The sequence below is a fragment of the Maylandia zebra genome, unplaced genomic scaffold, assembly GCF_041146795.1.
Source record: "Maylandia zebra isolate NMK-2024a unplaced genomic scaffold, Mzebra_GT3a scaffold11, whole genome shotgun sequence".
NCBI classification, from domain to species: domain Eukaryota; kingdom Metazoa; phylum Chordata; class Actinopteri; order Cichliformes; family Cichlidae; genus Maylandia; species Maylandia zebra.
In genome coordinates, this window is record NW_027490041.1 from 1164348 (window position 1) to 1176393 (window position 12046).

General features: G+C 42.4%; 3 protein-coding genes across 3 annotated transcripts in view; 2 read left to right on the top strand and 1 right to left on the bottom strand.

The window, feature by feature from the left end:
• Nucleotides 1-12046, top strand: part of LOC112432846 (protein NLRC3) — a 154899-nt gene that overhangs the window by 122647 nt on the left and 20206 nt on the right. Inside the window, exons 2-5 of the mRNA XM_076881286.1 lie at nucleotides 2226-2285; nucleotides 2892-2944; nucleotides 6689-6973; nucleotides 9245-11039. Of these exons, the coding sequence (XP_076737401.1) occupies nucleotides 2896-2944; nucleotides 6689-6973; nucleotides 9245-11039 (2129 nt within the window). The 5' untranslated portion in view covers nucleotides 2226-2285; nucleotides 2892-2895. The remainder of the gene's footprint in view (nucleotides 1-2225; nucleotides 2286-2891; nucleotides 2945-6688; nucleotides 6974-9244; nucleotides 11040-12046) is intronic.
• The window catches only part of LOC112432719 (uncharacterized), a 99748-nt gene that overhangs the window by 2639 nt on the left and 85063 nt on the right, over nucleotides 1-12046 (top strand). The gene's annotated exons all lie outside the window — the stretch shown is intronic.
• LOC143415889 (uncharacterized) lies at nucleotides 1187-9294 on the bottom strand. Its single transcript, XM_076881309.1, has 3 exons — nucleotides 8091-9294; nucleotides 7014-7055; nucleotides 1187-1867 (listed from the first exon to the last, which is right to left on the bottom strand). Exons 1-2 carry the CDS (start codon nucleotides 8649-8651, stop codon nucleotides 7053-7055), a joined length of 564 nt encoding a protein of 187 aa, XP_076737424.1. The 5' UTR covers nucleotides 8652-9294; the 3' UTR covers nucleotides 1187-1867; nucleotides 7014-7052.

Sequence of the window (12046 nt, forward strand, 5' to 3'; positions counted from 1 at the left end):
GGAAGCAGCCAGCGCGTAATGGAGGAAATGAGTGTGCCGACTAGAAAAATCAACCGAGCGTGACCGAAGAGAAAACAGATGATGGTTCCAACGCCGGAGAGATTGTCGAACGGAAGAGCCATAGAAGCTCCGTAGTGTGAAGGTATTTCGGCTATTTCAAGTCTGACAAAAACAGAGTAGCGTGCACTGTAAATGTGCCGAAAGCAAGTCTGGAAATACAATAAACTGGTGCATGCGTCACACTGTGCGCCACGTTATTGTTTCGGTGAAATGAATTTCTACAATACTGTTAATTCTACTCTCTGCAGTGTTTAAATGCTTACATATACACACAGTTACTGTCCGTCCACACATACGACTCGGTTCTGCTTCTATGCCCCAGCTTTGTTTACTTTTTCCCACCGAGGCTTCTAGACTTCTGATTGGCCAACATTTCTGCACGGTTAGGAATCTAGCGCCACCTGCTGCTTTGGCATGTTCATAGCAGCGTTTTCCTTCATTTCTGCCTTTATGTGTGGACGGGATTATTTTTTAAAACGAAAACGGAAAATCTCCGTTTTCAAAAATACCCGTGTACGTGTGGACGTAGCCTCAGTCTCTGACTGGAAGCGCTAATTCGTCATTCGGCTTTTGTCAGACTAAAGTAACTGTTAAAACTGTTTGAAAAGCTCAGCTATACAACAAGGAGAGATTGAGAATTTCCTTTTAGTTCTCAGTTTATTTGATATTGACAAAAGTTAGTCAGTTTTGTCTGTTCTTCTGTAAAACAAACTAAGATTTATTTTTAGAATTAATATTTTGTTTCTAAGTGGAATTGACAATTTAGTCTGTTTCGTTTGTTCTATTTTGAAACTTAAACGCTTTAGCGGCTGCCTTTTGTGTAGTTTGCAATATTTGCCTTTATTTATCTGAAAAAGTCTCATGTTCCTTAAGTACATCTACCCTGTTGAACTTATTATGGGAAATAAATATTTAAATAAAAACAAGCTGCTGATTATTTCACATTTTACTTGTGAGCAACGGCACATTTAAATCTTACAAATATAGTTATTTGGCTGATATCGTGATAGATATCGTTATCGCCTGAAATGAAAAAAACATATCGTGATATGAAAAAATCTCATATCGCCCAGCTCTACTTTAAAGGTGATTGTTTAGGACTTCAGCAATAATACAGACAGCAATGTAGTTAGCAGTAAAACAGCTTTATTGGGAATTAACTTAAAAAACAAACAAACATCTGTCTCCTATTTTCTGTCACACAGGAAAGAAGCATCAATATCTGATGAGAAGACTTATTTATTTCTTTTTGGGGGTTTTTTCAACAGGAGAAGAATATCTAACAAGTTGATTTTTTCACATCTTAATTTTTAAGTGAAATGTGCATTTTGAGTTTATACACTCTTTATATAAGGCAACAGTTTCCTTTTGCAGTATTTTTGTGTGGAGTGTTTTTCTATTTCTTAACAAAAAGGGAACAAAGGTGTTTAAGTTCACCTAGGATGATTTGTCTTAACTTTCACATGGTCTTACTGAGGTGATGTGAATTGAAACATGCATTTTTTTTTTGGCGGTGAGGGAGGGATGTGCTGGAAAAGTTTGAAAAGGGACCTTGAAAGTGCTTAAGAAGTGCTTGAATTTGACCCTGAAAAAGGCATATGAACCCTGATCATTATCATTAGCCTGTGTAAGTCCTGAGTGTCCTCCAGTTCAGTGTCTTTGTCAGTCCCACATGTGTCGTTTCTGTTCAGCTGGTCTTCCAGTCAGTCATCCATCTCAGACTCTGTCATTCTGTCATAAACACCAGCCTTCACCACCTGTGAGGCCTGCGTTTGGGTCCTCTCTTCTCCACATCCACACTGCGATGCTGTGACATATACAGTACATAAAATCAAAATTCACGTTTTATGCAACTAAAGTGTTTCATTATGTAGGCTACAGAACATAATTCAGTTATAGACGATATATGAAACATGTATACTTACTGCATTTGAATCATTTAAACCATATGTGATATAAACACCTGCACGTGTGTTTGAAAAAACAAACGCTTTGATTTTGACACCCCAAGAAAATCTTCCTAGATCTGCACGTGTTCAGAGTAAGAGCAGAATAAACAGCAGCAGAAGCTGATTGATGAACAGCTGAATGACATATCAGCTGTAGCTGCAGCATCTGCACAGAGTTTGATTGGCTAACGCTGATTTGTTTGTTTTTTTAAACAGGACAGCAGAGAGAGAGAGGAGATGGAGAGTGCAGCAGATTGATGAGACAGTGAAGAAGAGGTGAGCATCTGACAGAGCAGAGCCAGTTTAAAGGAGCCTCACAAGCTCACACATGACAGCTTCATCAACATGGAGCTCTGAGTGTTTATTAAAGGATCATTGGACGCTCTGACACAGCTGACTGCAGCCTTTAGCTGTGAGCACACAGTGTCTCACATTTACATTCACTTCCCTGTCAAACTCAGTAACTTTAAACAGCTGCTGTTATCAGGTGAAGATAGCAAAGCTTTCAGGGCTGAGCCCCAGTGTTTCAGGATAATGGCCCCAGAGACCACAGTCACATATGTGGGGAAGGATTTTAAGTTTAAAACTTCCTTTAAGCACTAACAGCAGAGACGCACAAAGTCGCAGACAGGGAACAAAGTATTTTAGGTTTGTATTGTCAGATTATTTAATCATTATACTGAACAAATATGTGAAAAAGTAAAAACCTCTATTATGATGAGGTTATCACTACATTCACATGTCGTCGATGTGTTCTTTCACACAGATCAGTTTCAGTGTGTGTGGCCCGTACACTAAACCATGACACAAATTCATATGATGTGACACCCAGACTGTGTTCACTGTTTCTTTTGGTAAAATCATCTTCTCGTGTTTTTATAGAAAGATGATGGAAGAACCTAAAGAACAGCCAGCCAAAGCAGCTCCATCAGCAGGTAGGAGATCAGTGCTTTGTATGATGAGACGTATGGATGTATAGACTTCAGGCAGATTCTTTTTTGTAACTGTGACAAGTACATGAAATTCACGAGTTGTAACCTGTCCTAATCTTTGCCTTAATCTTTCTGTGGGACATTAATATAACATGAGAACTTCCAGTCTAAGGAGTTTGGCAGAGAAACAACTGGACTTTTTTGTACTTTGAACCCACATATGAGGTTAAAACGATGCCACCTTAAAATGAAACTGAAGAAATATTGAAACTGAAACAAATGTATTGAAAGTGAAATGATAGTGAAAAAACATAAATATAGAAATTTAAAGAAAAACTCACTGTTCATGTGGTTTTCACACTTACATCGTTTTTTTCCACGTACAGTTATTTTTTCAGCTTCAATTAGTTGGCACTGCTTCGGCATCTGAGGGTGCGCTTGAGGGGCGGGGCTTCAGAGCCACATATATGAGCCACATATGTTTGCGCACATTATATTGCTGACCAGTGACTGTAGAAATCATGGACGACCTAATATCTGCAGCAGCCGCAGTCATGAAGAAACTTGCGTATCTCTGAACGGCACATAGAGCGGGGACGCTGAGAGGAGGTCCAGCGTTTACCGACTGTTTCAAACTGACAGACTCAGGTGTTCTTCAGTGTCTGCCTGACAGAAGGACCTGAGAGCCGCCACAATATTTTTGGTAAGTGAAAGGTGTTTGTAAGCTAATCTGTAGCTAACATCCTTAGCTAGCTAGCTAAGATGGGCACTCGGCTATCGGCAAAACTTGTTTTGTAAAGTTTGTTTAGCTAACCCGTGCAGGTGAACGAAATGAGCAGAAACGCACCGGGCTGCTCAGTCAGTAACTAACCACAGTTACTGTACTTTTATTATGAGTATTACACTGTAAGAGCAACAGGCTGCACTCTGCTGCAGCTCCTGTGCAGAGCTGATTATTCAATATGTGCAAACAGCAGCATGTTTTCACTCTTTTGCCACATCTGTAAGGATATTAACACATATTTTAAAAAAGGCTTGCACTTCAGTAACCCCTCATTAATCATTAATTACAGATTAAATAGCAAAGCCTAATATTTATGTACTCAAACCAAATACTTCTGCTTGGCAGCTTAAGTTAAAATGTGTGTTTCATTTTTCCTCGGATTACATTTTTAGCACTGACTCTGTGTATTGTTTTTACTAAGTTTGTTTCAAATATTCAGGTTAAATAAAACAGTCTGAATCATTCTTATTGAGGTAAGTTCACAAAGTTACACGTGCAGTACAGCTTACATCCTTTGAGAGGGAAAAAAGCATTAATATTTGTTATGATACCTCTGTATGTTGGTGACCACGGTGCAGCAGCAGACTGAACCAGGACTGAAACCTGCTCCGTCTGCTCATGTATGCAGATTCACATTCACAAAGCACCAACAACTCAAAGGTTAACATTATATTGGAAAATCTGTTGGTATATACGGCTTTAAAAAATAAACAGCTCGTATGTGAGCAGAGCTGAAGAACTAAAGAAATGTAAGAGAAGAACTTCAGATCCTGGGTGTGTGAGGACAGAAGGATCAGCTCTATTTCAGATTTGAGATAAACTTTATATTTCAGTTTGTGATGGTTCTGTTCTCTTTGTGATTGCAGGAGCTGCCCTCAGATTCAGACCTCAGCACCACCCAGTGACAGCAGACAGATCATCCAACATGTTCACATGTTAACTGCAGAATGAACTGATGCAAACAGTACAAAGGTTAAAGCACCACATGTGCTGTAGTGAAAGCTGCAGCTGTTTTATTGATAAAAACAAAGTCAAAGGATTAATCACCCCTGTATCATATGAATGTTGGGTTTTTCTCTGTATCTGTTATTGTACGATCTACTGTACAATATAAAGCACCTTCAGGTGACTGTTGTTGTGATTTGGCGCTATATGAATAAAATTGAATTAAATTGAAATGTAACTGTGTCACTATATATCAGCATTAACAGGACCTCAGCTTGGTGTTTCACAAAGCTGCTGATCTCAGACCTGCACAGCTTCCGTTTTAAACACTGAATGTACTCAGCTGCATGAAGAGCACGTTTGAGTTTCTCTGACACAATTAAATAAAAACTGATGAAGGTCAAAGGTCGTCACTTGTATGTCGAACTACAGACTTGTCATCTGGAATTCTTTCACAGGTTTTTTTTTTTGCCAATAGTGTGTTATTTACCATAAAGTGATTCAGAGTCATTCATACCAGAGTAACCAGAGAGGATCATATATTTTTAAATATATAACTATCCACAGGACTGAATATAATATCTCTAAGTAAAAGTCCAGAGACTCTGAGGATTATCCAAGTATTTATAACATTACACAAAGCAAAGCTCAAAAAGCTGCTGGCCCTGATGCATTACAGGGCATGCTTGCCCCCCACACTGGATCCTCACCAATTTGTCTATCAAATCAATGGAGTACAGAGGATGCTGTATCCACAGCTCTTCACTGTGTACTCTCACACCTGGACAACAAGAGTACTCATGCAAAAATACTGTTAGTTGACTTCAGCTCAGCATTCAGTACAGTTCTTCCCTCCAAGCTGATCACCAAACGTGTGGATCTTGGACTCAACAACTCCATCTGTACCTGGATCATGGCTCATGGACTTTCTGACCAACAGACCTCAGCATGTTAGGTCAGGCCATAACAGCTCTACCACTGTCACACTCACACTGGCACTCCACAGGGCTGTGTGCTGAGCCCGTTCCTCTATGACTGCAGACCTTAGTATGCATCCAACTCCATCCTTGGACGGGTCTCCAGCTTCAAGTTCTTGGGGATCCACATCTCTGAGAATCTGTCCTGGTCAACTAACACCTCCAGCCTGGTCAAGAAGGCCCATCAGGGCCTCTTTTTCTTTAGGATACTGAAGAAGAATCAACTTCCACCGCTGTGTGATAGAGAGCATCCTGACCAACTGTGTCACAGTCTGGTGTGGGAACTGCTCTGCTGCTGACCGCAAGGCACTGCAGCGCCCAACACATCACAGGGATTCCACTTCCTGGCATTGAGGATGTCCGCAAGAAGAGATGTCTACGCCGAGTATGCATCATTCTCGGACTCCTCTCATACTGCCAATAAACTCTTCCAGCTCCTCCTCCCCTCCAGGAGGCGCTACAGGAGCCTTCAGACTAAAACCAGCAGGTTTAGGAACAGCTTCTTCCCCACAGCTGTTACCCTACTGAACTCAGTCCCCGCTGAGCCTTTCCATCCACTCACCTAACCCTTCTACACTCCTCCTCCCAGTGACCATGATCCTTTCATTATCAACATTCACCACGTTGGTTACTGCTGTAGTTTTAGGACACTGACATGGTGTAGTCTCTGTTATAGTGCCTACACTGTTATAGTCTGTTCAGAGAGCTACGCTTCCACTACTGTAGATATTTTCATAGCACTCTGTAGATCTGTTTACCTCACAGTGCTTCATCTTTATATATGTATATTTGTTCATAGTATACCTGTATACCTGCCCGTCTGTATAGCAATACAGATCATCTGTGTATCGGTTACAATATTATTTTTCAGTTTCAATATTTTCTTCAGTTTCATTTTAAGCTGGCATAATTTTAACCCCACACATCCTAAAATTCAGTATTTGTTGATGAGATGATGAAGTTTTAATTCAACAAAGTTAGAATATTTTTCACATGATGTCGACTGAGAACCATGTTTATGTCTCTTTCTTGTTTCTGTAGAGGAGGAGCTTGCCAGGGTGCGGTCAGCCTTTGTCTGGAGGGTAACAACAGAAATCCTCACACAGCTGCTTGAGGCCCTCGTATGTGACACTGTCTTAAATGAGTTGGAGAAAGAATCGATACTGGAGAAGAACCTAGCCAGAGCAGATAAGGCACGCAGCTTGATCGACACAGTGAGGAAAAAAGGAGACAAAGCATGCAAGATAACAATCAAACATCTTCAGATCAAAGATCCTTCTCTTTCCTCTCAGCTACGTTTATACTCTGATCCATCTGCTCAACAAGGTGAGGTCATGTATCATATACCATGAATAAAAATGGTCACCTTGCAGTTTGTTGAGATGTGAAAGTGAAACCTCAGAATTCACTGTAAGAAAAAGGAGAGGGCAAGAACGTCATTCTACGACGAATGTTTGGATTTGTTACATGCCTGCAAATATATTTTCTAAACTACATGGACATCATAAACCTGTGAAACTACTTAGATCTAATGTGAGCTGTATTTAATTAAACACAAGTGTTCTTTACTTTTAAAAACCATGCAAACTGATTGCCTTAAAGAAGAAAAGCATGAGTCATTTGACTTAAATGCCACATTTTTATATAATCAAGTTCAAGTTCAAATTTTATTCATCACCTGCAGTGTCAGGTTGCCCTGCAGTGGAATGAACCCGCCCCCCGACCATACACACACAACACAGACATCACATGGGGATACAAGTCAGAGAACGTTGCATTATAGAAAAAACACTGAAATCTACACTACAATGGGAAAGTACAAGGGGAAAAAAGAGACCTCTGCTCATGCTGGGCTATAGAGGACAGCATGAGAACAGGAAACAAAAAAACTCCTCTGCACAGAAAGCACATAAATGTCCACAGTACAACATTATAGAGCACGTGACCAACAACAAGGTTGGTTAGGGGATAAGGAGTAATCCCAGGCAACACAGCAGCCATCCTGCCACTGCGCCGACTCTCCGGCGTGGGCCCAGACCCGCCTCGTGTTCCCAGGAGGCAACAAGCATCGAAGGCATTGGAAGGGGAGGGGGGATGTGTGAGTGCTTATCAGTGTAAATGTATGTGTGTGCGTGTCCATAGTTCAGCTGAGACAGTGTCCTCCGCCCTATCAGGCTAAGTAAACAGTCTACCAGCCAACCCAGGTGGCCTTGCATGGAATGGGAAGGAACAGACTCAACACAGTCGTTATCAGGGAGTTTTTGTTCAGCTCAGGCCTTGAGCCCACAGCTGGCGCCGAAGGGGTAGCCGCATTATATGATTTGTGATTTTTCTTTTACAAACAACTCATGAGAATTTCAAGCTGTTTTTAACACTCCGACACCGACACTGGTCTCTCAATCTCCCGCTGGATAGCTGCGAGCCTCTCAATTATGTTATTTACCTTCAATTCTGTGGTCTTTTCAGGCTTTTGCTCACAGAGCAGATTCTGAGACTTCACGACCGCAGCCAACTGATCCGCGATGTAATCCAGCTTCCGCCCCAAGGTGTTGTTCCGAGTGGATTCTTCCTTGATGTAATCCAATATACACTCAGAGGTGTTATTCTGAGCCTTCACTGCAGCCGTTAGCGCCTCCAAGCTCTTAACCATGCTGCATTCACTGAGCCCTTTCTGAGAAGCCGCACCTCGTCCCATCCTTTCAATCCCAGCGGGCAGCCTTGTGGGGGTTTGAACAGCCGGTTCCGCTTTCTTAATTCTCCGATAAACCAGGGCCAAGCCAGCTCCGATCAGCAAGAACCCTGTTATCATGGTTCCGAATAGGTACATATCTTCAGCGTCCTCGATCGACAGTCCCGCCAGGCACACGATCCTCCATGTCTGCCACTCGTCCATCGTGTATCCGGCAGGGAAAGTCCCTCCAGGGCACTCGGGCTCTCCCGAGCCCAGACAACTCGTTGAGAAAAGGGTGTCAATAGCATTCAGAGACCAGTTGATCAAATCCATAATTCTCTTTTAGGTTTTTAGACACAGACTGTGAGAGAGTGTTCCAGGGAAGTGAAATACACATGAGACAAGACAAAGACACAAGAGGCTAAGCAGGGAAGATAAGGGGAAGGAGAAGAGGAGAAAAGTGCGACTGCCTTCGCCAAGAGCCAAACGAGAAGGAACATGTTTAGTGTGGCCAGAAAGGGTTTACATTATCTTTCGCCATTGTAATTTACGACAAGAATTAAATGTGAATTACTGAATCTCTCTCAGATGCTTATTTAAATAACATAGCAGTGTTGTTATTTTTGGTGACAAAGTTTGGAGAAGAGGCACAGAAAGCAGAAACCTGTTTAGCCTGCACATGTTGGCATCAGGTACATATGAAAAGCTGCAAAGCAATACAGATGTGTAGGTTCAAAACATTTAATGTGGCTGTTTTCAGGAATTACATTTAGGAATTCCTGTAGCCCCTTTTTTCTGGTTTTCTGGTAGAATAAGTATATTAAAAACTAAAACGTATGATAGGCTCAACAAAGGACAAAGTACGTCACATAGCTCCTTCAGACCAGATTTGTATTTTTCCTTCTTTTTTCCTTTTTTTGATTCAGATGCTCTTCAGAAGTGTCAGCCTAAACTTAAGTCTAAGCTGAAGAAGAAGTTCCAGTGTGTGTTTGAGGGCATCGCTAAAGCAGGAAACCCAACCCTCCTGAATCAGATCTACACAGAGCTCTACATCACAGAGGGAGGGACTGCAGAGGTCAATGATGAACATGAGGTCAGACAGATTGAAACAGCATCCAGGAAACCAGACAGACCAGAAACAACCATCAGACAAGAAGACATCTTTAAAGACACACCTGGAAGAGATGAACCAATCAAATCAGTGCTGACAAAGGGAGTGGCTGGCATTGGGAAAACAGTCTTAACACAGAAATACAGCCTGGACTGGGCTGAAGACAAAGCCAACCAGGACATCCAGTTCATATTTCCATTCACTTTCAGAGAGCTGAATGTGCTGAAAGAGGAAAAGTTCAGCTTGGTGGGACTTGTTCATCACTTCTTTACTGAAACCAAAGAAGCAGGAATCTGCAGCTTTGAAGACTTCCAGGTTGTGTTCATCTTTGATGGTCTGGATGAGTGTCGACTTCCTCTGGACTTCCACAAAACTACAATCCTAACTGACCCTAGAAAGTCCACCTCAGTGGATGTGCTGCTGATAAACCTCATCAGGGGGAAACTGCTTCCCTCTGCTCGCCTCTGGATAACCACACGACCTGCAGCAGCCAATCAGATCCCTCCTGACTGTGTCGGCATGGTGACAGAGGTCAGAGGGTTCACTGACCCACAGAAGGAGGAGTACTTCAGGAAGAGATTCAGAGATGAGGAGCAGGCCAGCAGGATCATCTCCCACATCAAGACATCACGAAGCCTCCACATCATGTGCCACATCCCAGTCTTCTGCTGGATCACTACTACAGTTCTGGAGCGTGTCCTGAAAACCAGAGAGGGAGGACAGCTGCCCAAGACCCTGACTGAGATGTACATCCACTTCCTGGTGGTTCAGGCCAAAGTGAAGAAGGTCAAGTATGATGGAGGAGCTGAGACAGATGCACACTGGAGTTCAGAGAGCAGGAAGATGATTGAGTCTCTGGGAAAACTGGCTTTTGATCAGCTGCAGAAAGGAAACCTGATCTTCTATGAATCAGACCTGACAGAGTGTGGCATCGATATCAGAGCAGCCTCAGTGTACTCAGGAGTGTTCACACAGATCTTTAAAGAGGAAAGTGGACTGTACCAGGACAAGGTGTTCTGCTTCATCCATCTGAGTGTTCAGGAGTTTCTGGCTGCTCTTCATGTCCATCTGACCTTCATCAACTCTGGACTCAATCTGCTGGAAGAACAACAGACAACCTCCAAGAAGTCTGAAACAAGAGAATCTGCAGAGAAACACTTCTACCAGAATGCTGTGAACAAGGCCTTACAGAGACCAAATGGACACCTGGACTTGTTCCTCCGCTTCCTCCTGGGTCTTTCCCTGCAGACCAATCAGACTCTCCTACGAGGTCTGCTGACACAGACAGGAAGTAGCTCACAGACCAATCAGGAAACAGTCCAGTACATCAAGGAGAAGCTCAGTGAGAATCTGTCTGCAGAGAAAAGCATCAATCTGTTCCACTGTCTGAATGAACTGAATGATCGTTCTCTAGTGGAGGAGATCCAACAGTCCCTGAGATCAGGACGTCTCTCCACAGATAAACTGTCTCCTGCTCAGTGGTCAGCTCTGGTCTTCATCTTACTGTCATCAGAAGAAGATCTGGATGTGTTTGACCTGAAGAAATACTCTGCTTCAGAGGAGGCTCTTCTGAGAATGCTGCCAGTGGTCAAAGCCTCCAACAAAGCTTTGTGAGTAAACATGAACTCATCGCTTCATTCTTAAAATCATGGGAAATAAATCAGAGGTGCTCAGTTCAAAGAACACTACCACTTTAGAAAAATTAAAAAATAGTCACTAAAATAGTCATGATACTTTAAATATTTCTCTCCAGCAGGACATGTCAGCATTTCTGAAATATTTTTGTCTTCAACTCGAATCAAAGCACAATCCAGATCCAGCCTATAAGAACATGAGCTCTGATCCTTCAGCCCCTCTGACAGGTTTATTATCCTCAAGTTGTTCACTTGTCTCCAACAACCAGGAGTCTAGCTCTGTTTTTTAAAGCAAATACTTGAGCTACCAGACTGCACCTACATCGTTTTCAGATGTTCTTATTTTAAGGTCTGGTTTGTGTCTCATCTTTATTGCAATCCCCCATGTCTCTCTGTTTTTCAAATATAAATCTGTTACCTCGGTGTGGCCAGAACAACATGGTGAACCCAAAATACAGACAAAGGTGAAGGAACTGAATATTACTAGACGTGAAGGCTTTATTTACACACAGGAACTTGACACTTGGAATTTTTTAACATGAACTGTGAACTATGGCGGAAGTCAAGCACTTGAAGCTGTGAGCATGAAGTGGGCTCTATGGTAGGTTTCCGGAAATGGGTCTTGGTTGATGGTAATCTGAGTCACTGTAACAGAGGTAGAGCAGCATCAGAAAGATCACTGGTGGAGGTTACAGTAAGTGAACGAGGTTATCTTCAATGTCTTATTTGGGGTTTCTGTAGCTCAGGAGGTAAAGCTGGTCTGATCTGACCTACTGATCAGAAGGTTGGTGGTTCGATCCCTGGCTCCTCCAGTCTGCATGTCAAGTATCCTTGGGCAAGATACTAACCCCAACTTGCTCTCCGATGCATCCATCAGAGTATGAATGCGTGTGAATGTACTTAGAAAGCACTAAGTTCAGATAAAGTGTTTGTGAGAATGGGTGTGATTGGGTGGATGTGGCATGTTGTATAGAGCGCTGTGA

Coding starts and splice junctions, on each gene's coding strand:
- LOC143415889 (XM_076881309.1), bottom strand. CDS start 8,651: ATGGATTTGATCAACTGGTCTCTGAATGCTATTGACACCCTTTTCTCA.